The sequence below is a fragment of the Lonchura striata genome, chromosome 3 (genome assembly GCF_050655825.1).
Source record: "Lonchura striata isolate lonStrDom1 chromosome 3, ASM5065582v1, whole genome shotgun sequence".
NCBI classification, from domain to species: domain Eukaryota; kingdom Metazoa; phylum Chordata; class Aves; order Passeriformes; family Estrildidae; genus Lonchura; species Lonchura striata.
In genome coordinates this window covers 4699765-4724407 of record NC_140705.1, presented here as the reverse complement: position 1 = coordinate 4724407, position 24643 = coordinate 4699765, and the positions used below count along the sequence as shown (strand labels likewise).

Genomic DNA, 24643 nt, shown 5'->3' with positions numbered 1-24643 from the left:
CAGCTTACACATACCCAGGCTCTTGTTATGTTTGCTATCCGAGCTTACTTGACATTTCTGAAGTAATTTAGTTAAGAGGAAATGAGTTGTTCCCAGTAGAGAGAGCAAACGAGTGGAGTGAAGGTAGCCAGCGTGATAAATGGCTCTTTCATTTGGAGATCTCCAGAGCTCGTTTAAGGCTAATTTTCTGTATTAGCCCCCTTTGAGCTATTAATGCAATAGGCAGGGACCGTGGCCCCTTGTCTCTTAGCTGCCCCATTAGAGCGAGCATTAAGCTACCAAGCCTGAACTCCACCGTGGTGGTGGTGGCACTGAAATAATGAAAGGTGCTTTTTAAACTCCACTAATCTAAACTGGCAGAGGGTGGTTAATACGATTTGAAGGGGGCTGGTCAATGAACAATCAATAAACTAATAATGAGAAGGATGCGGTACATTAACAGCCTAAAAATCCAACGAGACATTAAAAAATCATCTTTAACTCCCACTTCCATTAAGATTTGGGTGGTGGAAGTGGGAGGGAGGGAGCCAGAGAAATCATCAAGATGATAATAATCCCCAGGAACATTAATATCAGATTTAACTCAGCTTTCAGAGCTTACCGGCTGCACATTTTGAGGATTTTCTCTCAATTTTTGCTGAAATGAAGAGAAGGTTTGCCATGTGTCAGGAGTAAAAGATCGGGTCCCCTTGTCAAATGCTCATCTGAAATTTCCTTGGCACTTTCTATGGTGAAAGAAGTTGTCTTCCTGTAAAACCTTGCATGGCCTGAGTCCCAAGTTAATTTTTTGTGACTCTGGGGCACAGTCAGTGACCTTAAAATTATTCTCATGTATTTATTTACTTTCAGCTGTTTCTGACCATCGTCTGCACACTTACATCTGATTTATCATGAAAGGCCATTTTAACTTGAAGACCTTAATTCATGGTCTTGCAAACACGCTCCGTTGTTCCTCTTATTTTAAGGAAACACATGAAAGAAGGTGTCTTAACCTTTTGTTTTTAGCTGTTAATAATCCAGCACGAGTTTCCTCCCCACCCCTCGGAGCAGCTGATCAATGATTAACTGAGAACCACTCTAACCTCAGCTTTTCAGGTGATAGATGTGGGCCTCAAGAGATGGTGCTCCAGCGCCACTCATTTTCGTGCTTATTCCCGGGTTACCCACTGAACCTGAGGATCCCCTTTAATTAAATGCAAAACAGTTTCGGGGGAATAAATTCCACCTTGAAATTCCGTCCCAGCTTTCAGGGACGGGGACTGCGGTGGGGGAGAGGGGCGGGAGGAGAGGAAGGGACGAAGGGGACAGAAGGAAATTCGAGATGAATGCGCACGTTTGTGTTTGTTCCTTAAAATTAAGATAAGACCCGGGTCTCTTTAGTTTCAGCTTCTAAGACGCTGCTCCCGGACGTTTTAGGCTTGGCTACTGAGTCAGACGGAATCGCCACTTACAGCAAAGTCCTGTTGTTAGCATGGACAAAGAACTTCTTACTCATTTAAAGCCCAGGCAGAGTAAAAAAAATTGAAAGTAGTTTGATACTTTATTAATAATTAATTTGACCACGATGTTTTTTAGTAAGTAATACAAAAATTATTTCTTCTGATTGATAATTTAACTGACTATTCGACTACGGTATTATTTAGGTGGGTTATTGAAATGATAGCCATAGTTTAAACCCTTATGGAACGTAAGTTTATTATTTCTTTAGTTTTACTGTTGTCAAAACAGCTTTTTTCACCCCATCTCCACTTGCGCGTTCACATTTGTGCGCATTTTCACACGTTTGTGGTGAGCAGCCCAACAGAAATCCACCTCCACAAAAAAAAAAAAAAAAAAAAAAAAAAGAAAAGAAAAAAGAAAAAAAGAAAAAGCCTAAGACTTAATGTATGCACAGAAAATTGTAAACATGTAAAGAACTGAAAGCTTCACGCTGAGTTTCGCCATGCTCCATTTCCTCACCATTTCCTGCTGTCGTTCTAAAGCGATCTCACTCATCTAGAGATCCCGTTTGCAGGAACAGTATGCTTATAATTACTAACAAATCAAGCGGCTACTGTTGCTCTCTCGGTTTATTGATAAGCTGAAGAGAAATGGAAGGGGGAGAAATGACAAAGAGGCTGGAAGTAACCACAGGAGGACAGAAAGAAAAAAAAAAGAGGGGAGAAAAAGGGATGGAAAAGGAAAGGGGGGAAAAAAGAGACAAAGGAGGTAAATAAGGAAAAATAATAGCTAGTAGAAAGCTGAGATTTTGAAAGGATGAATTATGTATTTGTGAATGCTCTCACACACGCAGCAAGTAGAGTTTGGGAGTGAAAGAAAATCGAACAATTTCTGCTGGGGATGACAAGAACTAAATGGGATAAAGTGAAAGCAGGAGTGATGGGGACGCTGCGTGGATACGTGTGTCTTATCCTGTGTCATTTCAGCAGTTGTGGCAGTCCCTGACCAACTGGGGAAGTTGACATTGGCTAAAAATACACTCTGCATTCGGGTTTATTTACATACGCTCAGGGATTTGACACATGCAGCCGCACGCACGGACGTGGAGATCTCCTCACCCACAGAAGCTCCACGTTCTGTTATCTCCGCTGATGTCTGGGCTGTGTCTGAAAAGCTCCAGCCATGATAAACATATAGATATGATATAGATAGAGATAATTCATTCCGTGGCAAACACTTTTTTGAGGCAGCATTAGGTAATTTACAGAAGATATAGAGCCTAGATAGAATAGATCTCTCTGAAGCTATGAAATTGCAATAGATATGCTTACACCGCCTGGCAAGCCTCTCCAATGGGCTCAGAGCTATCAGGCTCCGGCTGATGGGTTTGTTCGTACCGTCCTTTTCAGGGAAACACTGCTAGGAAAAGAAGCTGAGGAGCTCTCAGCATAGCAGGGAAGGGAGCCAGCCTTCTTCCCAAAAGCAATTTGCAAGAGGAAAAAAAAAACCACCGAGCACGTGAAAATCCATAATTCAAAGGTTAACTAATGTAATGAGTGCTCCAAAAGGCCAAAGAGAGCGGGGTGAGGAACATTTAAGCATTGCACGGGTCCTTCTCTCTTTAGTGAGTTTGGACTAAGATCAGATGTTCGTGGAATTGCTGCCTCTTGTTTAATTTCTCAGTTCACTGGACAGTGACCTGATAAACTGGTCACTAAATATAGCCACGGTAAAGGTGTACTCGAACCACAGAGCCCATGTGTTTGTCCCAAGAAAAAAAATGCCAGTCATGAAAATCTGTCTGGTGGTACTGCTTTATTCCAATTTTTTTTAATTTCTATTTTTTTCTATGTGATGCTTCACTCAGACCGATCATTGTGTATGAAATAAGAGATATAGTTATATATAATGAGGGGGAAAATACAAATACAATTTTTTGGTCTGTTGGTACTGCCTCTGATATACAAACGAGTCTTTTCCTATAGAATCAATGGCAAAAAAAAAAAAAAATCCTAATAATAGCAATGAAAGCAGGAGCGGGCTCCTAACTCTTTTATAACTATTTCTGAGCCATTCTCAAACTATTTGAAACCGCCTTTATGAGCTGCATAAAGTGCCTACCTAAAAATAATAGAGAAATAGGAATCCATTTCACTTTCCGATTCCCTGAAGTCAAGCCACTCAAAATAATTTGTTTATACTGGAGACTATATACAAGGCATACGAAGCAATATGTATATCTAAAATCGACATGCCTTTTGGTTTTTAGCTGTTATAGAGCTTTTATTGTGGGGGTCTGGTCTGGCAGTAGGAAATTATCTGCAATAAAAACAGTGAAACACGGTTGTGTCTATTCCATGCACTGAGGTTATAAAATTGGCAATTGCCCAGTAGTTAGCACTTGGTAATATATTAGGATACCCGATCTTATTGTTTAGCAGCTCCAGACGACTTAAATATCCGCTCAACCCTAATGGTTTGATTCTCCAGATATGTTGCAAATAAACAGGGCTTTTATGACTTAGCTGACATGTATTATAACTACCTAAATAGCTGGCATATGTGCATAATAGAAGCTTATTATTTGCCGAATTGGTTTTGCAATTGATTGAGTGGAAACGGGAGATTGTGGAGCAGTATCTGCTTGAAGAGGGTGTGTAATCAATTAGTCTTCTCCTCTGGAACATGCCCGCTGGACTGCCAGGGCTCTCCCACCACCACAAGCCCCAATTTCAAAGTATATTTTCTATAAGGAAAAGCGTGTTGCCGCGGATCCGAGAGGAAGCTGCAGTAGCAGCTGTCAGCTCTTATTAACTCCTGCATAAAACATACCTTAAGTATGGTTTGTTATCAATTACTTGCAGAAATGAAACAACTGGGAAAATGCAGCGAGGCTCCCTATAAATTAAAGTGATTGGGTGATTGATTAGAGCACCTGCTGTAAATCATAACAGTTACACACAATTATGAGGGAGTTACTTAAGTTCATTTGTAAACAAAATTCATGTCACGGGGGAATTGCTCTCAATTTTAGTTCAACCAATTTTTTTTGTTTATTTCTGAGTGTGTCTGGTGGCTATTATAGGAATTTGTTCGTTATAATCCCTTGGTTACTCTTAAAATAACCTCACTGAGTTCTCAGAGAAAAGAAATACTTATTTTTATCTTGGAGAGAACAACAAGGTTTTATTTTGTTTAGTTTCACTTTATCATTCTCCTTTTACTTTTCCCTATAACTACCTTTAAATGCATGTTGCAGTAACTAAATCAGTTTTATTTAGGGGTAGGAGAGTTCCTTCTAATTCACGGACAGCACAATATGATCAGAGTGGAGAGCACCATGGTTAGGCCAGATATTTTTTTCCTGGTGTTCATTTTTCTGAAGGAAAAGACTCATTTTATTTCATAAACCAGACTTAATAAAAACACAAAGCAATAACAGAGCTGTCTTCTCATTGCTGTATCCTCCAGCCTTGATACTTATTTAAGACAGCAACTCCCTTTGTGTAGTGAATTTATTCCTGGCTCAGCTTAGCACTAATGGAAACATTAGCAAAAAAAAAGTAAATTTTCCTCTTTTTTTCCCCTCCAGAAAGGCGCTGTCCGTTGTACAAAAGGCATCGGGGGGCTCTGGGTGAGACACAGGCTCAAACCCGAAAGTTGCCAGGTGCTTGCCAATATGTATTTTATTTCCCAATGATCAAACCCTGCATAGAGGCTGTACTGTACCACCCTTCTCTCCATCCATCATTCATGGAGCACTTTCCTAGAGGTTGGGGGAGCAGCACCCTTTAGGTTGCTGGAGGTAGCCAGAGATTCAAAACTCCCTTTCATTTTGCTGTTCTGTGCATGTCAGAGAGACTGTGGTTATCCTGTGCTCCTTCGTGGCGTGATGGTTTCTCTCTCCCCTCCTCCCCTTTTCTTTCTCCAGTTCCGGTTCCTCCAAAATCTGTTACTTCTTTGATGATGAATAAAGATGGCTTCCTGGGTGGAATTTCAGTCAATACCGGAGAGGTGTTTTGCTCTGTACCTGGCCGCTTGTCTTTGCTTAGCTCAACTTCAAAGTATAAAGTAACTGTGGGAGAAGTTCAGAGGCGTCTTTCCCCTCCAGAGTGTCTGAACGCTTCCCTCCTAGGAGGAGTACTTAGAAGGTAAGAGGCTGGGGGAAACGTGAGAATGTGTCTGGGCCTCCATGCATGCACCAGAAACCCTTGGTCAACAGTACAGATGATTTCAAACATGCATCGATCCTACTGTCAGAGCCTGTGTGTGTAATGCTGGTGATAAGACAAAAATATGCTGTGTTCAAACACTGAGATGAATATATGGAGAGTAGGGAAATATTTGGCCTTGTTTAGCCACAAATGAAGGAAAAGAGACAGAAGGATTTTCTCCTTGTCCACGCACACACTTTCCATCTCTTCTCCGCCTCACACTTCTCTCTTAGAAAGTGGACAAAATAAAATGCCCTGATGGGTGTATTTCAGGCTGAACTGCAAGCATTTCAGGACCTGATGTATTTCTAGGGATTTCCTAGATAAACGCACGAGGTTTGCTCTACATGGCACTAACGATCAGGCAATTATGTCAATTATAACACGTGGTGTCACACAAGAAATTGGCAGGGATCTGACAGGCAAACTGTAAGGTAGGCAAGTACCTGACTCAAGAAGAGCCACCAACAGGTAGCTCTGAAAGTCAGAAACTTGGTGCTTCACACAGAGAAAGTTGCTGCAGCACACAACTGGTCTCGAGGCCTTTGCTGCTTAATATTTGTGCAAATCACCCACTCATGTCCTGGTGGATTTTGACACAATAGTTGGCAGTGCTGGTACTGAAGAAAGTGGGGAGCAAGGAATAACCCTGAGGCTCGTTTGACACTCCATCATAACAAGTGGGAGACTGTGCTTTTATGTAGAAGCATCAAGAATTTAAGCTCTGAGGCCATTAGCTGGAAAGGTTACCAGGGAGAAAGGACTTTTTCTTCTTGGCAGCGCCTGAGGGACTGTGAATGGTCATCACGGCTTTTCTGTAAGAAAGGTGAGCTCAGGTTCTCTCTCCAGTCACAACAGGGGAAAAGCCATGAGGTTACAATATGAGGTACCAGTTCACACACTCAGGCTGAGAGGGTACAAAGATTTCATTTTCTGTGTGTGAGGTAGACACCAGACTGGAATAAAAATAATAACTTTTAAATAGGGACAGATGCATTCAAACTGACAATGAATAAACTTCAGATCATGTTTAGAAGTTGCTAATCTTAGGAAGGAAATATCTTGAAAACTCGTATAGCAGCAGCTGGGATACACTGGCTCTAAGGCGCTTTAAAATAAAGCCAATGTTTGGGACTCCCCCTTGTCCCTGCAAAAAATTCTGTGATGACGACAAAGGCTGTGGCTCCGTGTCTGGAGACGAGGGGGAAAGTTCTGCTACATGCGATCAGTCACCCAAATATCCACGTGAGAATTAGGGTCTCCTAAAATAGCTGCTGTTCCATGTGAATGTCTGTAATCATTGTTCAGCTGCCAGGGAGAGCAGCAGAGAGATTTTTACTTACAGATGCTAACCTGCCTGCTCCTTCTGTACAGCTACAAATGGAGCAGGGAGAACATCTGAGAGATGCTCTGTAGAAAATATAATTACCAAGGTAGAGAAGCATTATTATTGACCTTCAGCAGATTTCTGGACGTGGCCCAAGCCATGATTATTGGCTGCTGCTGACTTCAGTTCCTATCTTGAATCTAAATTTTAAACAAGATTTTGGTTCAGAGCAGATGAGACGGAGAAAGCTGCTCTCTTGCAATTCTGCCATCCAGCCCTATTTACTTCGATATAAAATAGTGGGAAGCCGGTCTGGCTTCTCTGTAGTTTCTGATTTCCTTTCTCTAAGTGCGACTTCTAATTCTTAAGCAAGTTTTAAGTAAGAATTATGAGACAGTTGGAATAGACTTTGCTCTTAGGTGCTAAAACTCTCCCTAACTTCGCAGGTGGCAAGATTTCATCCCTGGGGGTTTACATATGTATGGGCGTTCGAACAATAGCTCCGAATTTCCCACTCACCCTTTTATTGCCCTTATCAGTAACCTCCGACAGATATTCCAATCTTCCCCCAGGCAATCCATTCCCTCTTATAACGCACCTTGCCTCAGGTGAGCTCTTCCTCTCAGCATTGCCTCCTCGCACAAGAACACACTCACACTTCACAGGCGAGAAACAGTTTAATAAATATTTCCCTCCTTTTCAATTTATCCACAGGCACACACACTCCCTTCGAACTTTTCAGATTTATTTAGTTTTTTATCCCCTAGTCTTATTATAGTCCTTTCCTGGAATAACAGAGGGTTTAATCCTCCTCTACCTTCCTGCCCAGCCCTTTTCTACATCTAAATACAAGTTGGTATCATACCCACTTGCTCTCTATATCAGAACCTTGCCATTAATTATTGCTGTTTGGCGCTGTTTGATTTCCCTGGATAAAATCGGGAGAAAAGTGGGTTCATCCCCACTTCTACCCCTGGGTGAAATTAAGAAAATCTCAGCAAACCCGAGCAGAAATCAACACCCCCAGAGTCCTTAACGTCGAGTGAAAACCCTCCCAAGGCTTCGCTGACTGCACAGACTAAACGTTTCTTCCAGGAACACTGCGGGGTTAATCACGATGTTAATTCCTTTGCAATTCTAATTCTAGAGCCAAATCGAAAAACGGGGGGAGATCTTTGCGAGAAAGGCTAGAAAAAATCGGTTTGAATTTGCCAGCCGGCAGACGTAAGGCCGCAAATGTCACTTTACTCACCTCCCTGGTGGAAGGTAAGCCGAGGGTCGCAGCCCCCTTCACACCCCTGCTCTGAGCTCCTGTCTGACATTCACAAAGAAAAAAAAAAAATCCCAAAACCCAAACGAAAACAAACCAAAACAAACCCCCAAAAAACAACCCAAAATCCACCAACTTTCGGGATCAGGTGGGAAAACCTTGTAGAGGTGAAAATCAGGGTGGGTTAGGAGGAACACTGTCATGGTTAAGAATCCTATTCCCAAAAATGAAGTCACTGGCTGGAGGACCACTGATCCCTCTTGGTGGCAAGAGTGAGGGAGTGTGTCTGTGTGTGTATGTGTGGATATATGCGTGTGCATTTGCGTGCATGTGTAACTCTGTCGGGCAGTCCCATTCCTCATGCTATTAATTTCCATTCTGTGATCTCCGACTCCAGGTCTACTCCAACCTCCTGCTAACTGGCTCTTCCTGAGCTGATTTATGGCCACTACAAGATGCTTAGTGAGGAAAAATAATGAAAATTTACTTTCCCCCCGACTTTTTTTGGTAAGAAAGCAGAGCGATTTGAGAGTAGCAGAGCTCGGTTTCCCTTAAGGTGGCTGGAGCTGAACAAAGAGACCAGCGACTCCTGAGGAAGGAGAGAGGGGAGAACAGACTGAAGTTTCAAGTCATTTCAAGTCAGCTAATGTCATTTTGGTGGCCATCGTGTTTCTTCTATTTGTTGTTACTGTATCGACAAGGAAAAGTTAGAGCCACTAATAAGTTTAGGGTTATGTGCGTGTTTATGCTAAGAGAAGTTGGACTTCCTCCAAAAAAAAAAACCCTAACCGGAATAGTATGGATGCAATTATGAATTATATGTATCTGCATTGCACATACACACCGAGAGGCACATAAATAATCCACTTATCTCATCTGCGCATAAAGCGAGCACAAATATTTGTGCTAGATATTAACTTTCCAACTCTTTTGATTGAGTTATGTGAGCGGCAAGACCTTGCGATTGCAGAGCTGAAGGAAGGCTCGCAAAAAGACGGGGGCTGAGGGGAGGGAGCTCCTCCTCCACCCGCATGTGGGTGATGCCGAGAGTGCAAGGCTCAGTGTGGGTTACGGGTGTAGCTATAGAAGGCGTGAAGCATTTTGGGGGGCACTGTTAGTGCAGCTTCACCCCCATGCGCTCTGCTCGCAGCAGCACCAGCCCCTCCCCGAAGCTGGTGTGAGGTTCAAAAGCCGGTGGGGTTGTGTAGCGATGCTAAAATCTGTGTCAAGTGTGCAGTAAGGTGTACATTCCCCTCCTCTCCCCTGATTCCCTTACAAATCAACAGTTCGCCTCCAGAGAGCTCCCTCCTTTTGGAAGAAGCTGCACCTGATGGTGTTTTAGGTTTTATCTCTTTTTTTTTTTTTTTTTTTTTTTTTTTTTTTTTTTTTTTCCCTCCTTCCTTCCAGCAGCCAGGTTTAGCAGAGCTGCTCCTGTATCGCCAGGAACAGGAACGCTCCGGTCGGTCCCGGTCCGAAGGCTGCCTTGGAGGACCGTGCCCGGCTCGGACCCCCCCTCCAGGCTCTGCCGGGTGCCCTCGCCTTCATTACCCGGTTTGATGATTAGCGAGAGCCATTGGAGAGCAGGAGATGACGTTGGAAAGCAGCTCCTGATAGTTAAAAATAACGCGGTCCTGGAGTTATTAGACATACCTGCTTGCTGGAAATCTTCCCCCTCGTCCCTCGGGCGATGCTTTAAAGGGTTTAACGTTTTATTCTAGAGGGGCTGAGCGATAATCTGGTGGAATCCCTCTAGAGTCTGAGGGTTTTTTCCCCCCCTCCTCTTTTCCTCCATTCTGCAGCTACTGTCTTCTTCTTGTGGCATGAAGTACATCAGTAGGAGTTGGATGACACAAACCTCTGTAGGCAAGAAACCTAAAACAAGGCAGGCAGAAAAAGTGAATTAGAATTAGAGCTAGAATAATAATTATTTTGTTCACAGAAAAAGTGCCATTAGCTGTTAACTTTCCACCCGGTAGACAAGAGTTCTTGTTGCATGATGGTCAGTTAAAAATGCAGGTTTTAAAATTGCCATCGGGGTAAATGCAGGTATCTCCATAATTTTACAGATGTGGCGATAACTGTGATAATGATGCAAATGCCCTGTGTCTGGATATATTGTGTCTATAATGTCCCACAAAGAATTAACGTTAACATTAATAATATATCCACATCTGTAAAATTTTGGACAATGATCTGAGGTATTGAAACAGGAATGGTTTCTCTGCTGATCAGAGAAGTTTTTGTCCTTAGTTTTTCAGGATTTGACCAGTAACCTCTTGCATTTTTTTTTTTGGTCCAGTTAATTTTAAAGTGTGTGTGTTTTAATTTGTGTGTGTGTGTGTGGTGGGTGTGTGTGAGCTCTTCCCTCCGTTCTGCACAAGCACCCGATGGGTACAGACCCACACGAGCGCAGTGCAGCAAAGACAAACCTCATCAGCTCAAAATCTGTCCCATCGACTTCTGTCCCCAAAATAGGGCTGGTGAGGGGGGGAAACACACAACTGGAGCCTGTCCCTGAGGTGGAAGGGGCGATGCCAGGTTTCCAAACACGGCTCAAAGGAGCCGGTGTCCCCAGGGGAGCCGTGGGCTCCGCCCGGTGTCCCGGCGGGTCGGAGCCAGCCCAGCCCGGGGCCGGCGGTGCCCGGAGGTTTTAATTCCCGTCTCCTTCCCTCCAGGTGAGGCCGTTCATTTAGCTCGGGATTTTGGGTACATCTGTGAAACGGAGTTCCCAGCCAAAGCTGTTTCTGAGTACCTGAACAGACAGCACACGGACCCCAGCGACCTCCACTCCAGGAAAAACATGCTGCTTGCTACAAAGTGAGTGCCGAGTTAACTCATGCCCCTCTGCCCTTCTCGGAGAAAATCCTCCCTGTCCTCAAACCCTTCCTCTAAGCCCATTTGGAAAGCAGGCGGAATTTCCAGGCTCTAAATTCCAGCAGCCCCGCGGGCAGGAAGGATGCTCAATTCGCCCAAAGGACCTCTGCACCCCTTTGCGGTGAGGATCCTGCCGGCAGACCCTGTCCCTATAGAGCTTGTAGGGGATGCTCCCCTAGCTGTTGCACATTACTTCCAAGCCATCCTCAGTTAAATAATTTTTATGTAAAGTGGACCAAAAATTTATATTTTGCTTCCACAGTGTGTTTATCTGTTCCTGCTGCTGCTCACACACACCTGTCTGCTACCCAACTGCCTTTCCTATAGGATTTAATTAAAAAAAAAAAAAAAAAAGATAAAAAAAGAAGAAATTATTTGCCCTCCTCAACCCATGTCTCTCCCTTGGGACTTCCTCGGTGGTGTGTTGTACGTGATGATTTACACCAGGCTGTGCCTTCCAGGCTACTCACTGGGTGTTTCATGGTTTGCTCGGGTACTCGGCAGTGGGTGCTGAGTGTTCACACATCTTGGTCTGCCAGGAATAAAAAGGGAGTAAAAAAAATAGAAAGAAAATAAAGGAGAATCCCAGCCCAAGCAGCTCCCATTTATTTCATGTTCTGGGACGTGGCTTGCCTCCGATGACAGTGTAATTTAAAGAAATATATGGAGGGTTGAAAAATCATTTGCTCAAATTTGTCCAGATGTTTCTTATACGTGATTGGAATTTGATTGCCCTTTTCCGCAGGGTCAGAAGATATTAATGTCCCAGAACTTTAATTGCTCGCAGACCCTGCTTTGCTCTTTGAAGATGTAAAATGTTGGACTCATTACTGTTTGTTCTCCAAATTCAAAGTTTCCTCTCTTGCACTTTCTTAATGGATAATACACATAGAAGTAGACCTTTATCTTTCCTCACCCTCCGAAACCTTTAACCCTCTGGGAATTTCAGAGAATTTCAGAGGATGAGAGCTGAATGTCTTTTTTTAAGGGCTTCTTTCTTTCCTTTTTTTTTTTTTTTTTTTTTTTTTTTTTTTTTTTTTAATTCTGGTCTTTTTTTATCTCCAGTCCCTGGATAAGCACCTGTCTTAAAAAACTCATACCTTTGGGTATCCTTAAAGAAGCTATTCCTGTGGGAACCCCACCAGCCTCCAGGGCTTCTGCATTGCCCAGGAACCTGTTGACTTGAAGGTCTTATGGACCAGAGTAATTCAAATTAAAATATATGTGTGTGAATTCATTAGAAAAAATCAAATCAGATTTTTCAAAGGTGCAGACAAACAACCAAGAGCCAGATGTCAACTCTGATGTGGTAATTGGGGTGTCATGCCTCCAGAATAAAATGGGAAGTTCTTGCTTGTCTTCTCATGATATGAACAAGCCAGTATGGAGTCCCCAAATCCTGATTTTTCTCAGTAAGGTGGTCCAGCCTGAGCAGTGTCAGAGGCTCTGTTTTAGTCCTCCCCTGAACCAGGCCCCTGTGCCACCCAATAGCTCTCAGAGCATGGCTGTCCTTTCATTCAGGAAGAATATTTCTGGGAGCTGCCTTGAGCCAGGGTCAGGCCTCCAGGAGGATGGGTGCTTGGCAGATCCAGGGCACATCTCCCTTTCAGCCTGGATGTTTCTGAGGCCACCAGGCAGAGCTGGGTTTTCACAGTGCTTCAGAAGCGTTCCTGTGGCTGCTGGAGAAGTTTTAATCTCCAGAACTGGTGTTATCCCCTGAAGAGCATCGTTCTGAGCAGGGAGCTGCTGGCTCGCCCTGGATGGTCCCTACGAACCTCTGGGGGAAAGGATGGTGGCAAAAAGATCAATTTTGGCCTGAACCTGCCCCTTAGCTGTCACAGAGAATTGTTGGATGAGCCTAACAGCAGCTCCTCTCTCCCTCTCTTTGCCTTTCTCTCTTCCCTGCAGGCAACTTTGTAAAGAATTTACAGATCTCTTGGCCCAGGACAGAACGCCCATTGGGAACAGCCGGCCCACCCCAATTTTGGAACCGGGCATTCAGAGCTGCTTGACTCACTTCAGCCTCATCACCCACGGCTTTGGGGCCCCCGCTATCTGCGCTGCCCTCACGGCCCTCCAAAACTACCTGACTGAAGCTCTCAAAGGCATGGACAAGATGTTCTTGAACAACAACACTGCTAACAGGCACACATCTGGCGAAGGACCAGGTAGTAAAACTGGAGACAAGGAAGAGAAACACAGAAAATGAGAGAGAGAGAGAGAGAGAGAGAGAGAGAAAGAGAGAGAGAGAGAGGAAAAAATTAGAATGAAAGAAAGGAAAAGAAAAAAAGTTAAATAAATAAAAGGAGAAGAGAGAGATAACCTTTTAAAACAAAACCATCATAATTTTAGCTTTAAAAATACTGGATTGGGCTTTGGAAGAATTCTATTAGGTAGGACAAAATAATAATAAGCATAAAATAAAAATAATAATAATAAAAGAAAGACAATAATTTAAGATCAGAGGAGCACAATGGCGCAAGACCAGTGGTTCAGAGTCTCTTGCCAGGAACATGTGAAGACAACCACCAGGATATTTTTCCCCACTTCTGTTCTTTCACATTTTTAAAATAATGATTGGGGGGGAGGGGAATATAATAATAATTAATAATAATAATAAAAGAAAGACATGAATAACTTATTGGAAGAAATCTGGAGAAACATTTTTGGTGTCAGTGCTTTGATTTCTTGAGCTGCATGGTCTGTCTTGCTATTATTTTTTTAAAATTTTATTCTTTTTGCTTTAAAAAACGTCCTGTCTCCACCTAGACTAAAACAATCTTCCAGAGTGTTCCTTTCTGAGCAACCCCATGGCCTCACTCCCCCCAGCTCTTCCCACCTCATCTCAGCACCCTGGTTCTGTCTAGACTAGGAAAGGAGGGGAGCTCCCAGACCCCTCACCAAGCCATCAGCACCAGCTGCGTTCACAGCAGCGTGGACTTAACTTTGGGTGCCACCAGAAGGGACGTTCGGGGTCGCCGTGGCTCAGTTGAATCTGCCAGCTCTGTTCTTTAAGAACTATTTTGTGTTTTTTTCCTGGTCTAGACAGACTCTCTGTTTAGATTGGCAGCGTTTACAGGTGTGGCTGGGTGCGTGTGTGCCTCTGTGTGTGCATCTGTGGATGTGCACACCCGACTCCCTAGGGGGGTATCCCGTGTATGTTTGTGCATATATATGTATATATGTGGATATATACATATCTATATATATATATAGATATAAAATATGCGTGTGTAGCCACGCATATTAATGCATGCAAACATACCTTTGTAATTTAGTAATTTTGTCTTTGATGGTAAAATGCCTTGTCTATAATGGGTTGCAAAATTTTGGAAGTAAGGTCTGGTACAATGTCAGTGCTATCTGATTTCTTAATTTTCTGAGATCTCCTCTTTTTCTCTAAGGAGTTTTATATTCCAAACTATGCTAATGTTTCAGTTCTTAATTTCCTTGACTAGTGTGTGTGAGAGAGCTCTTTCCCCATTTTTAAAGAACTGTTAACAACAACAAAAAATGAGTGATATGAGTATGTAATTCTTTCTCAGGAGTATGCACTATTTTATTTTCTTCTGTTTCCTAAAGCTTTGCCCGCTTGGCTTATGAGCTTCTTCAAAGAGGACTAGAGATCCCTACACAATATATCAGGTACAGAGAAAAAAAATCCACAATTCTGATATTCTGATACTTTTTATTTTTTGCTTTTTTTGCTTTTTCAAATCAAAGCCAGTTGTTACTGAATTCTGTAGGTGCACTTCTTTAAAGAAGCTCAAAGGGAATAATTTGAACAAGATAAAAATATAAGTTGAAATCGAGGTGTACTGTTGCAAAGAGAATAAGAGCTGTGTTGAATGTTACGGCACTTGCTTGGCACTAGGGTTTTGTACCCAGGGAGGAAAGAGTTGCCATGTGAGCTGGCTCCTCGTGATGGGAGTGGGGAGGGTTTGCCAGGGAATATCCTGATTTCTGAGCTCAGTCTGAGGAAATCTGTTTCTCTTAGAAAGCTTCTTCTTTTTTTTTTTTTTTTTTTAAATGTCTTGTGACTCTTGCTTTGGAACAAGTCAGTGTGGTGAGGGGGGCAAAAACTTCTTAACTCCAATGTTTATCTTGGTGGTTTGGTGTCTGACAGGATGTCTTATGCATATGATTTGGGGCAGTGGGGGTGAAGGGGAAGTCTTATTTCTTTCCTCTCTCTTTATTTTTCCTTTTTCCAATATACATTTCTCTGACTTTGGTAAAAATAACGCTGAAGTGTAAGGATATGAATTTCTGTTTGGATTTTACCATGTTGGGTAATTGCATGTGTTTCTCAGTGGGGTAGGGCTCGTGCACTAACACATCTTTTTACTTATGTCAGAACTGGGTGTGGGTAAATCTCCTGGAGTCTCTGGCAAAATTCCAGTGGGGTCAGGCCTCCCCCTAGAATCCCTGTGAGAGCTGCAGGACTCAGTCCCACCATCCCAAGCAGGCACACCTGAACTCAAAACAAGAGAGAGAGAGAGACACCCTAGCCTTTCTTTCATTTTGTGATAATTTCCAAAGTGGATAGTGAGGGAGAAATAATTCTGCAATACTCTCAACATCCCTTGATGAAATGTTCTCAAAACAAAGGAGCAAATGATCCTCTTGAATGATCCTCTTGCCCCCTTTAGTGCCCTTGGCTCTCTGAGACATGGTTACAGCTGGGGGCCTGCTCTGCTTTTCAAATCTTCATGCAGCCAGGTCTCAGTTTTTGTTCTCTGCTTGTGATTTGGACACACGTGGCAATAGAAATCCAGGGATCATCCAACCCCAAGGAGCACTGGTCCCTCCCAAGCTGCTCCTCAGTCACGTACCTTTGGTTCTTCTGGGGCACTGGGGGATCTCCTGTGAGAAAATGGGGGACCTGAGGCAGGAAGCCTTCTCCATGGGTTGTTTGGATGAGTTGGAGGCAGGTTTAGACCCTGGCATGTCTCTGCCAGTGAGTTTGGTTGTGGCAGGGGTTGTCACATCCCTGTGGATGTCACCAGAGGAGGTGTGGTGGTCAAATAATGGAACTCCCACCAGCAGGCTGGGGACCGTCAGACTGAAAAAGAACTTCCCCAGTCCTCCAAATCTTACCCCTTGCCAACCACCCCAAAGTTCATCAGTCAATCCAGGCTCCAGTGTAGGGCTTGGCCCAGCAGTGATACAAGGGAAAGGGAAAGAGGGGATCTGGGGAGGAACAAATGGCCGCACCTGGAAGCACAGTTCCCTTCTCTGCCTGATGGGAATATCCTGTTTATTGGAGCAGTGCACCAAGTATTGGATGTTGCCTTGCCTTCCCCCTGCAAATAGGATTTGTGAGGAGCCTGTGGGTTCAGCTCTTCAGCATTGTCCCATCCAGTGGGGCTTTTGGGTGTGGGGAGACCCCAAATTAGCTCTCAGTCTTCCACATCCCCAGGTGCATGTGCAGGGCCACGGGAACTTGCCCCCTGCCACCCCAGAGCTTGCAGCTGAAGGCTTTGGGGCCGTGTTGGGAATGGCCTTTCCCTGTCTTTGGGGAGATGTATTCCACCACCACTGTGGGACAGTGGGGAGATGGAACCCTTGGAACTTCTTGGGGAAAGACTTACTTGTGTGAGGGCCTGATTCTGCTGCTGTTGAAATCTTCCCTAGACAGAGGTTTGGTCACCTGGACCATAACCTAAACCTTGAGCAGGCTGAGGGAAGAGTTTCAGTCTGTCCCTTGTGCTTCTGCCTGGAGGAGGCAAATTGCAAATGCCAGACTGTGCAGTGCTCAGGCAAAATAATGCCAAATTCCCACTGATTGCAGTGGGAGGCCCTCCCCACATCTGCAGCCCAAAGTGTGGAGACAAAACTCATGAGGTTTATGATTTCATGCAATCAGTCAGGATTGCACATCTCCCTGTCCTCCCCCCGACCCTAGTGCTGGTCCCAGAGGGAATTATCCCTTGCTTGGTGGCTCCTATCAGTGCTGAGTACAGAGGTTCCCCCCAAACTAAACTCAGCCTCCACTGGAAAGTATTTTCCTGCTCCCCCCCACTTTCCAAACCCGACTACTTCTGTTGGCGAGGCACCTCAGACGTTTATCTGATAATTGAGTTATTAAAAGATTTGGTTTCCTTGGGATCATAAATCAATAAACAGGAGGATTAACACGGCAGCTTTGCTTTGTAACTCAAGGGAAAAGTTTGAGGAGAGACCATGAAGTTTGTTTTCAAACCAAACAGGTGGGTTGCTGTAAATTTTATTTCATTCTTAGTCTCATTTTTTTTTTTTTTTTTTTAAATAACAAGTCTTTATTTGCCATTGGAAAGATTTTTTCTTTCATATTCTCCCTGATTTTTTGTTTTCCTGGTTGTTATTCACATTCAAGATGTGATGGAAACAAGAAGCCAATTTTATGGGAATGCTTTTACAACCCGATGGTTTCTTTAAAATCGGGTTGTGTCTTGTCCCACCTAATAGAAATTCTCTGTGAGAAGCTGTTTAAAGTCCCTTTGCATCCCAGACCAATCTCTCCCCAAATCCCCAAATTTGCATTTGGGGTTGGGAGGGAGCGGGGGAAGGATGGTTTTAAGACCTTTAGCTGTGCCCAAAGGGCTTATTCCCTTCTCCTGCTCCTCTCTTTCTGACCGGTTTATCACACAGACCTGCCCGGCTCTGTTTTAATACATTTCTCGGAGAATTTGGTGCTTGTTTCAGCTGCCGTAAGCATTTACCAGATCGACCCAGCCAACCTCCCCCTCCCCTCCGGCTTGCCTGTGTGAGAGAGACCGTAGGCTTTTTACAAATAGTATATTTTCTTATACAAAGGGAAAAAAAAAATAAAAGAAAACATCCCCAAACACACTGGCAAACGCCTGAACATTTCGAGAGAGACGAAACACTGTGTGCCAGCAAGAAATAAAGGCCAAAAAAAAAAAAAAAAAAGACCCAAACAAACGCAAAGCTATGAAAATGCGAATGAGAAACTGGAAAGATGAAAGAAAAAAAAAATCTCCTTTTATGCCCCAAACGATCCCTTTCACCTCCTCTTCTTAAAAAATCTGACCATGCAGTGAGAAATATCAGTTTATCGACTCTTCCTGAGAAGAAATGCGGAGAGGCATTCAGTATTGAGTTTGTATATATTTATTTATGCTTAATTTAACGGGAATGTGTAAATATGGCGAGCAAGTAGTTTTTGGGTTATTTATCTGTGACTCTATACCTCTGTGAATGGGTGGGGGAATTTAAAAATGAAAAGTATAAAATAAAAACCAAACAAAAAAGAAAGAAAAAATAAAACCAACAAAAAAAAGTCCCGCTTGACTAGATAGTATCCTATCTGAATCTTTTCTGTTCTTTATAGACAAGATGTTATGGTAATGGGTAGAAATTGGTTTCTTGTCCAGTGATGACCTGATTTACATAAATAATAAGAATAAAAAAAAGAGATTGTTGTGTTTTGTTGTATTTTCCTCTTCAGTTTTTTTGAATGTTGGTGCTGCTTCGATTCTGCAGACGGATTTACTTATAACACCAAGAAGTCTTTATTTTCCCAGTCTAGGCTTTGGGGAAATTCAGGACATGTCTCTACATAAAAAAAAAAAAAAAAAAAAAAAAAAAAAAAAAAGAAAAGAAAAGACAAAAAAAAATACAATAAATATTGCTTCTCAGAAATGTTGGTATTTTATTTCTGTCTGACTCAAAAGTGTCCATATTTTTTCTCACTCTTACCTCTTCATTCTAAGCAGACCTATAATAAACCTCATGTCATGTTAATGTGAGCTTTTGTTTCATTTTGCTTTAACAAGCTGAATTCGGAATAAATCTTTTTCTTTCTAAAGTATAAGCCATTAAAGGAAAATTTTATGTAAGCCTGCAACTCAGCAAACTTTTTTTTCCCTCTCACCGCTATGTCATTGTAACTGTACATTTCGCTTATGCATACCTGGATGTCTGTACATAGATGTATATTTATGTATAGAGAGATCGGGAGTGATGTTCATATTCACAACACGGGTTTATTTCCTACCTTCGAGTCCACATTTGCAGCACCAGCAATTAGCAAAAGGAAATATTCAAACAAAAACTTCTTTCTCCCCCTTCCTTTCCCCTCCGTTCCCAAATCGGATTTATTTAGGTTTGTAATTGCCGCTGAGTTGAGGGAAGATCCAGATCCCCAGGGCAAACCTGGAGCCACTCCGGAGTGACTCTGGGTTTACCCTGCGGTTGGGAAAAGGAGGAGGGGGAGCAGAATTGGGCCTCGGATTTTTTTAATTAATTGTCTTTTTACTGGTATGATAGAAAACACCCTTTTTTTTTTTTTTTTCTTTTTTTCTTTTTCTTGGAAAGGAAACCCTCAGTACAGTCACCCTGAATACAAACACACACGGGTGCTCGAACGGAGCCCTGAGGGTAGCAAACCGGTTTAAAAGCTCGCTTTTACTGCGGTGAACTATTTCAGTTAAATACCCGATCTGAAGGCTCGTCTGGGTTGGGGTTTATCTGCTGGTTTTTAGAGAGAGCGGTCGGTGGTTGGAGAGGGCAGACGGAGAGGTGTAGGAGCCCTGACAGGCGGTGGATCGATTTTTGCAACTTAATATTTCTCTCGGAGGGGATGGGGGAATAGCAAAAGTTAAATCCATCCCCACCTCCGTCTCCCAAACTACCTCCCTTCTCCCTCTCCTTCCAGCTTGGACTACAGGAGCCGGCTCAGCTGATCGCCCATGGTGTCCAAAATAAATCATCATCTTCATCATAATAAAAAAACCAAACAAAACCAAACAACATTGCAAACGACGACCCCAAAGTGTGTTCTATGGGAAAGCTTTCGAGGCTCGGCTGCCTCGGCTTCAGCCAGGCTTGGACTCAGCCGTGACCTACTTTCTCTCCGTGGTGTGATGGCAAAAACGCCCGGAGCAAGTTCGTGGGGCCCGGGATGGAGGAGGCGGGCGGGCGGGTGGGTGGATGGGGGAACGGGGACAGCAGCGCCCGGGGTCCGAGCACGGGGGAAACGAGGTGGGGAGAGAGAGCAAAGGGAATCCCCCCGCTTTCTCTTTCCTAATTTTTACCCGGAATTTGCAGGGCGGGGAGAGGGGACCCCCAAACCTCCCCTCCTCAGTCCCTCTGAGCCAGCTGCGGGCAGGTGGGGGGCGGAGGTGGGTGCCGGTGGGCTGGGAATGCCAGCGGCACTGGAGCTGATTCCTTAAAGCCAGGCTGCATGCCACGCTTCTTTAGTTTGTTTTGTTTGCTTTTGTTTTAATCGCACCGATAGTATTATTTTTAGTAGAGCACATGTTTTGCATGAAACCTTCCAAAACAGCCCTCGCCGTTCCCAGCGGAGTCTGGGGGGAGGTTGTTTGAAGGGAGAGGAGGGGATCAGGAAGTTTCTCTGTTGTTCAGGAACTGTGCAACACTTATGTAAAACGAGTTTTTTTTTTAAAAAAACAACCAAACAACCAAAACAACCAAAAAACCAAAACCAAAGCCCCAAACCAAAACAAAAACAAATGCACCGGGAAAAGCTCTCCTGTAGCTCAGCAGAAGAACCCGCTTGTGGCAACCGAGGGCTCCCTTTAAAACGGGACCCGACGAAACGAGGACGGGCTCGCCCCGAGTTTCCCAGGCTCCTGGCGACTGTGTCAAGGTTGCAAATTCAAAGTACATCTATGTGTCTGTTTGTAATAAAGTGCAGTTCGCTGCTTCGGGAGGCAGTGGTGTGTCCTGCCTCCTCCCGGGACGTGCAGCCAGCTCGGACACTGGATCACTGGGCTCTGGAAACGTGGTGTCAAGAAAGCAGGAATATTCTTGCTGATCTCCTCTTCACTACATTTTCCCAGAGATCTTCAACAAGACAAATTCAGATTGATGTTTCTTTTTCTCTTTCTTTCTTTCTTTCTTTCTTTCTTTCTTTCTTTCTTTCTTTCTTTCTTTCTTTCTTTCTTTCTTTCTTTCTTTCTTTCTTTCTTTCTTTCTTTCTTTCTTTCTTTCTTTCTTTCTTTCTTTCTTTCTTTCTTTCTTTCTTTCTTCCTTTCTTCCTTTCTTTCTTTCTTCCTTTCTTCCTTTCTTCCTTTCTTCCTTTCTTCCTTTCTTCCTTTCTTCCTTTCTTCCTTTCTTCCTTTCTTCCTTTCTTCCTTTCTTTCTTCCTTTCTTCCTTTCTTCCTTTCTTCCTTTCTTCCTTTCTTCCTTCCTTTCTTTCTTTCTTTCTTTTCTTTCTTTCTTTCTTTCTTTTCTTTCTTTCTTTCTTTCTTTCTTTCTTTCTTTCTTTCTTTCTTTCTTTCTTTCTTTCTTTCTTTCTTTCTTTCTTTCTTTCTTTCTTTTCTTTCTTTCTTTCTTTCTTTCTTTCTTTCTTTCTTTCTTTCTTTCTTTCTTTCTCTCTCTCTCTCTCTCTCTTTCTCTCTCTTTCTCTCTTTCTCTCTTTCTCTCTTTCTCTCTTTCTCTCTCTCTTTCTCTCTTTCTCTCTTTCTCTCTTTCTCTCTCTCTTTCTCTATTTCTCTCTTTCTCTCTCTTCTTACCTATCCACCTGTGTCCTGGCCTTCCTCCTGGCATCTTCCCCAGCTAAGGATAAACCCAAGAGTAGCCGCAGTAACCCCAGCAAGCCCAGCAGTACCCCAGCTCAGCACCACCTCCCCTCCCCATTGCGCTGGGCTCTCATCTGCTTTCCCAGCCATGACCAGCAGGGATCTTCCCTTCTTCCACCTCTCCTGCCTTGCCCCGTTCCCTTCCTTTAAACTCCAGGTAGTTCTAGTTTCCATTACAAAACTTCAGCGTGATTTATATAGTTATAAACATCAGTTTTGTCTTTCATCCCTTTGGGGTGAACTCCTTTCTTTCCTTACTTTGGCTTTTTTTCCCTGCCTTTTCCCTCCCTACCTGCATGGTATGGCCCACATTTATACGAGACCTCATAAATAACATCTGGTGTTCCCTATGATGGAACTAGTCAAATGTCTTAAATAATCCCCAGCACCAATATATCCACCGAATTCCTTCGTTTTCTCTGTCTCGTAAACAGGCACCCACACATATTTCCTCCCTGTCGCTGGAAGTGTGTCTGTGCACAGCTGCACCAGGACTTTGTGTTACATTTCGTGTCACAACTTCACGTAGCTCCAGAGTCGGTTCCACTACTGGCTTTTAGGAGTTAAGGAAAAAACAAAAATGCGCCTTGTCTTTGCCTTCGGAATTTAACCCTTGCAGGAGGGTGCAGCCGGTGCAAGGGGCCGGCCCCTCCCGCAGCTCTCCCCCCAGGGCTGGGCTCTGCTGCTTTCCGCACATCCCGGTGGCCCCGCGGAGCAAGGGCTGCCCCGATTTCCCTTCCCAGCGAAATCCCCCCTCTGCCTCCGAACGCTTCCTGGGGCGGGGAGGGATAAATCTCTGCGGGTTTACGAGTTAAGAGTGTCTCTATACCCTCTGCTTTATACGAAGAAGAAAAACCCCCAGAATCTCACGCAACTAATAAATGACCGCAATCACTTGGAGCCTCCTCCAAACAACATTAAAAAAAAAAAAAAAAAGAAAGAAAAAAAAGAAGAAAAAGAAAAAGTGTGTGTGTGTGTGTGTGTGTGTGTGTGTGTGTGTGTGTGTGTGTGTGTGTGTATATTTGCGCATGTATTTCTCACCCGAATTTTCAGAATCTTTTTACCCTCTCCGGACCCGAATAGGGCAAACGTATTGAAAATTTCTCAACCAAAATAACCCCCAAACCACCCAAATCTAACATTTGCGAAGTGTTTTTTAATACAAAGGCAAACACCTGACCTCCACGGTTCCCCAGCGTGGGGAAGTGCTCTGGGGGGTCATTATTAGTCCTGTTAAGTACACAGCGAAATCTCATGCATCTCCTGACAGCGTGAGGGGAGGATGCTTTCCTCAGGTCTAGAGGAACGCTTTATTTAAAACGAAAACCTCTGGCTCCTTCCAGGTGATAAATCAGTGCAGGTTGGGATTTACTAGGAGCATTCTCTACAACTACAATTATATCCATAGTTTTACTCGTTTAAAACACTAATGTGAAGGAAATGAGTGTGGATATTTATTTTCCTTGTAAAAATCCGTCAAAGTACCAGGGAAGATTTTTTGCCTCATGAAATCAGCACTGACAGTAGTTTATCTTCGTGCACAAAGCATCACCTGGCAGTCTTTTTGCTCCTGTGAAACTCCCAGCAACTTAACCGAAAGCTGCAGTTTTCTCAAAAAGCTGTGACCAACGAGATGGGTGAAATTAGCCTCAGACACCCCTAAACTGCACTTTATTCCAGTGCAGAGTGGAACCTCTTTTGGCTGAGAAAAAGGGAGCCTGATTCCAGCTCTGTATAGAAAATCATAGTATAATAACTGGTAATGATGGGAAGAGGGTGGGGGGTGGTGGTGGAAGAACTGCGAACGGGGCTAGAAAATATTTTTTTGGGTAAATGGTTTTCACGGAAATAGTCTGGAGTAAAAAATACTTTTTAAATTGGAGAGCAAGAAGGAACGCAACGAAATACTTGAAAACGAAAAGTTCTGGATTTTGATATTAAGATGAGAGGGTGAATGTGAGAGGTGGTTCTGCTCGAGAAGTGAAGTCAGCGCTGGCTCTAATCTGCCCCAGAGCCACCTGCGCATCCCGGAGCTCACACAACGCCCGTGAATGGAGGCTGAGAGACTGAGGGAGGCTGTGGTTAAACCTCTCCAATCCTGATTTCTCGGGACTTTGCCATCGCAGCCGGAGCCTCGAGGCTTTTCCTTGCGCCCGGCAGCTGCCGGGGGAGGACGGGGGCGATGGCCGGGGCAGAGCAGGGACCTCCTTCTCCTTACGCTTCACAGATTTCTCTAAACTTTAACTTAGGCGTGACATGAGACGAGAGAAAGTAGCTGAGCCCCGACCTGAAAACTCGCATTTTGGAAAGAGATGGGTTTTCTACTCCCTTCTTTTAGTTGAGTATGTATATGTAGTTTTCCCTCACCCTCCTTGCTCTGGCTTAGAAGTTTGGGCTGGTTTGGAAAGTTTGGAAAGAATCACCATGGGGGAAAAAAAACCCAAAACAAACAAACAAAAACCCAAAAAAACCCACCACCAAAAAAAAAAAAAAAAAAAAAGGCAAGTTGGTTACAGAGAGTTTCCCTGAATAAAAGGTGATAATTGTAGTGGTTTTCTCGCTGATGTGGAGCAATACCAGCACCCCAAATAAGCACCCTGGGCTGGGGTATAGTTCCACGTGTGCGGGTCAAGGAGGGATTTTCCCCATTCTCCAGCGGTAAAAATCGTGTGTTTGTGTACTTACATGTGCTTGTGTTACTGACCTGCGGGAAATATTTCACAGCTACTTATTTCTCCCGATGCAGAAAATGAAAGGTGCGGGGTTATTAAAATGAAGAGCTCAGGGTTGTTTCCTCCTTTTCGCATTTGCTTTTTCCTTGTCTCTATTTGTGTGCCCCATCCCGTGCAGCCAGAGCCTTTCACAGGCTCTTTTATTTGCCCAAAACACCTGACACACGGCTCCGGGAGGCTCTTTCTGTAGTGTGGGCTCCAAGCCCTGCCAGGAGGGATGGCCCCGCTCTGAAACACGC

At 43.8% G+C, this 24643-nt stretch overlaps 1 protein-coding gene across 5 annotated transcripts in view; it reads left to right on the top strand.

The window, feature by feature from the left end:
• Nucleotides 1-19888, top strand: part of TFAP2B (transcription factor AP-2 beta) — a 33467-nt gene extending 13579 nt beyond the window's left edge. For 2 of the 5 annotated variants that reach the window (XM_085574418.1, XM_085574419.1), the window contains exons 4-9: nucleotides 5033-5107; nucleotides 5372-5591; nucleotides 8129-8247; nucleotides 10927-11068; nucleotides 13034-13293; nucleotides 14708-19888. In XM_085574418.1, coding sequence (XP_085430544.1) covers nucleotides 5033-5107; nucleotides 5372-5591; nucleotides 8129-8247; nucleotides 10927-11068; nucleotides 13034-13293; nucleotides 14708-14748 — 857 coding nt within the window. In that variant the 3' untranslated portion in view covers nucleotides 14749-19888. The remainder of the gene's footprint in view (nucleotides 1-5032; nucleotides 5108-5371; nucleotides 5592-8128; nucleotides 8248-10926; nucleotides 11069-13033; nucleotides 13294-14707) is intronic. The other 3 variants (XM_085574416.1, XM_085574417.1, XM_077782471.2) reach the window with 2 other exon arrangements.
• The last annotated feature ends 4755 nt before the right edge of the window (nucleotides 19889-24643 follow it).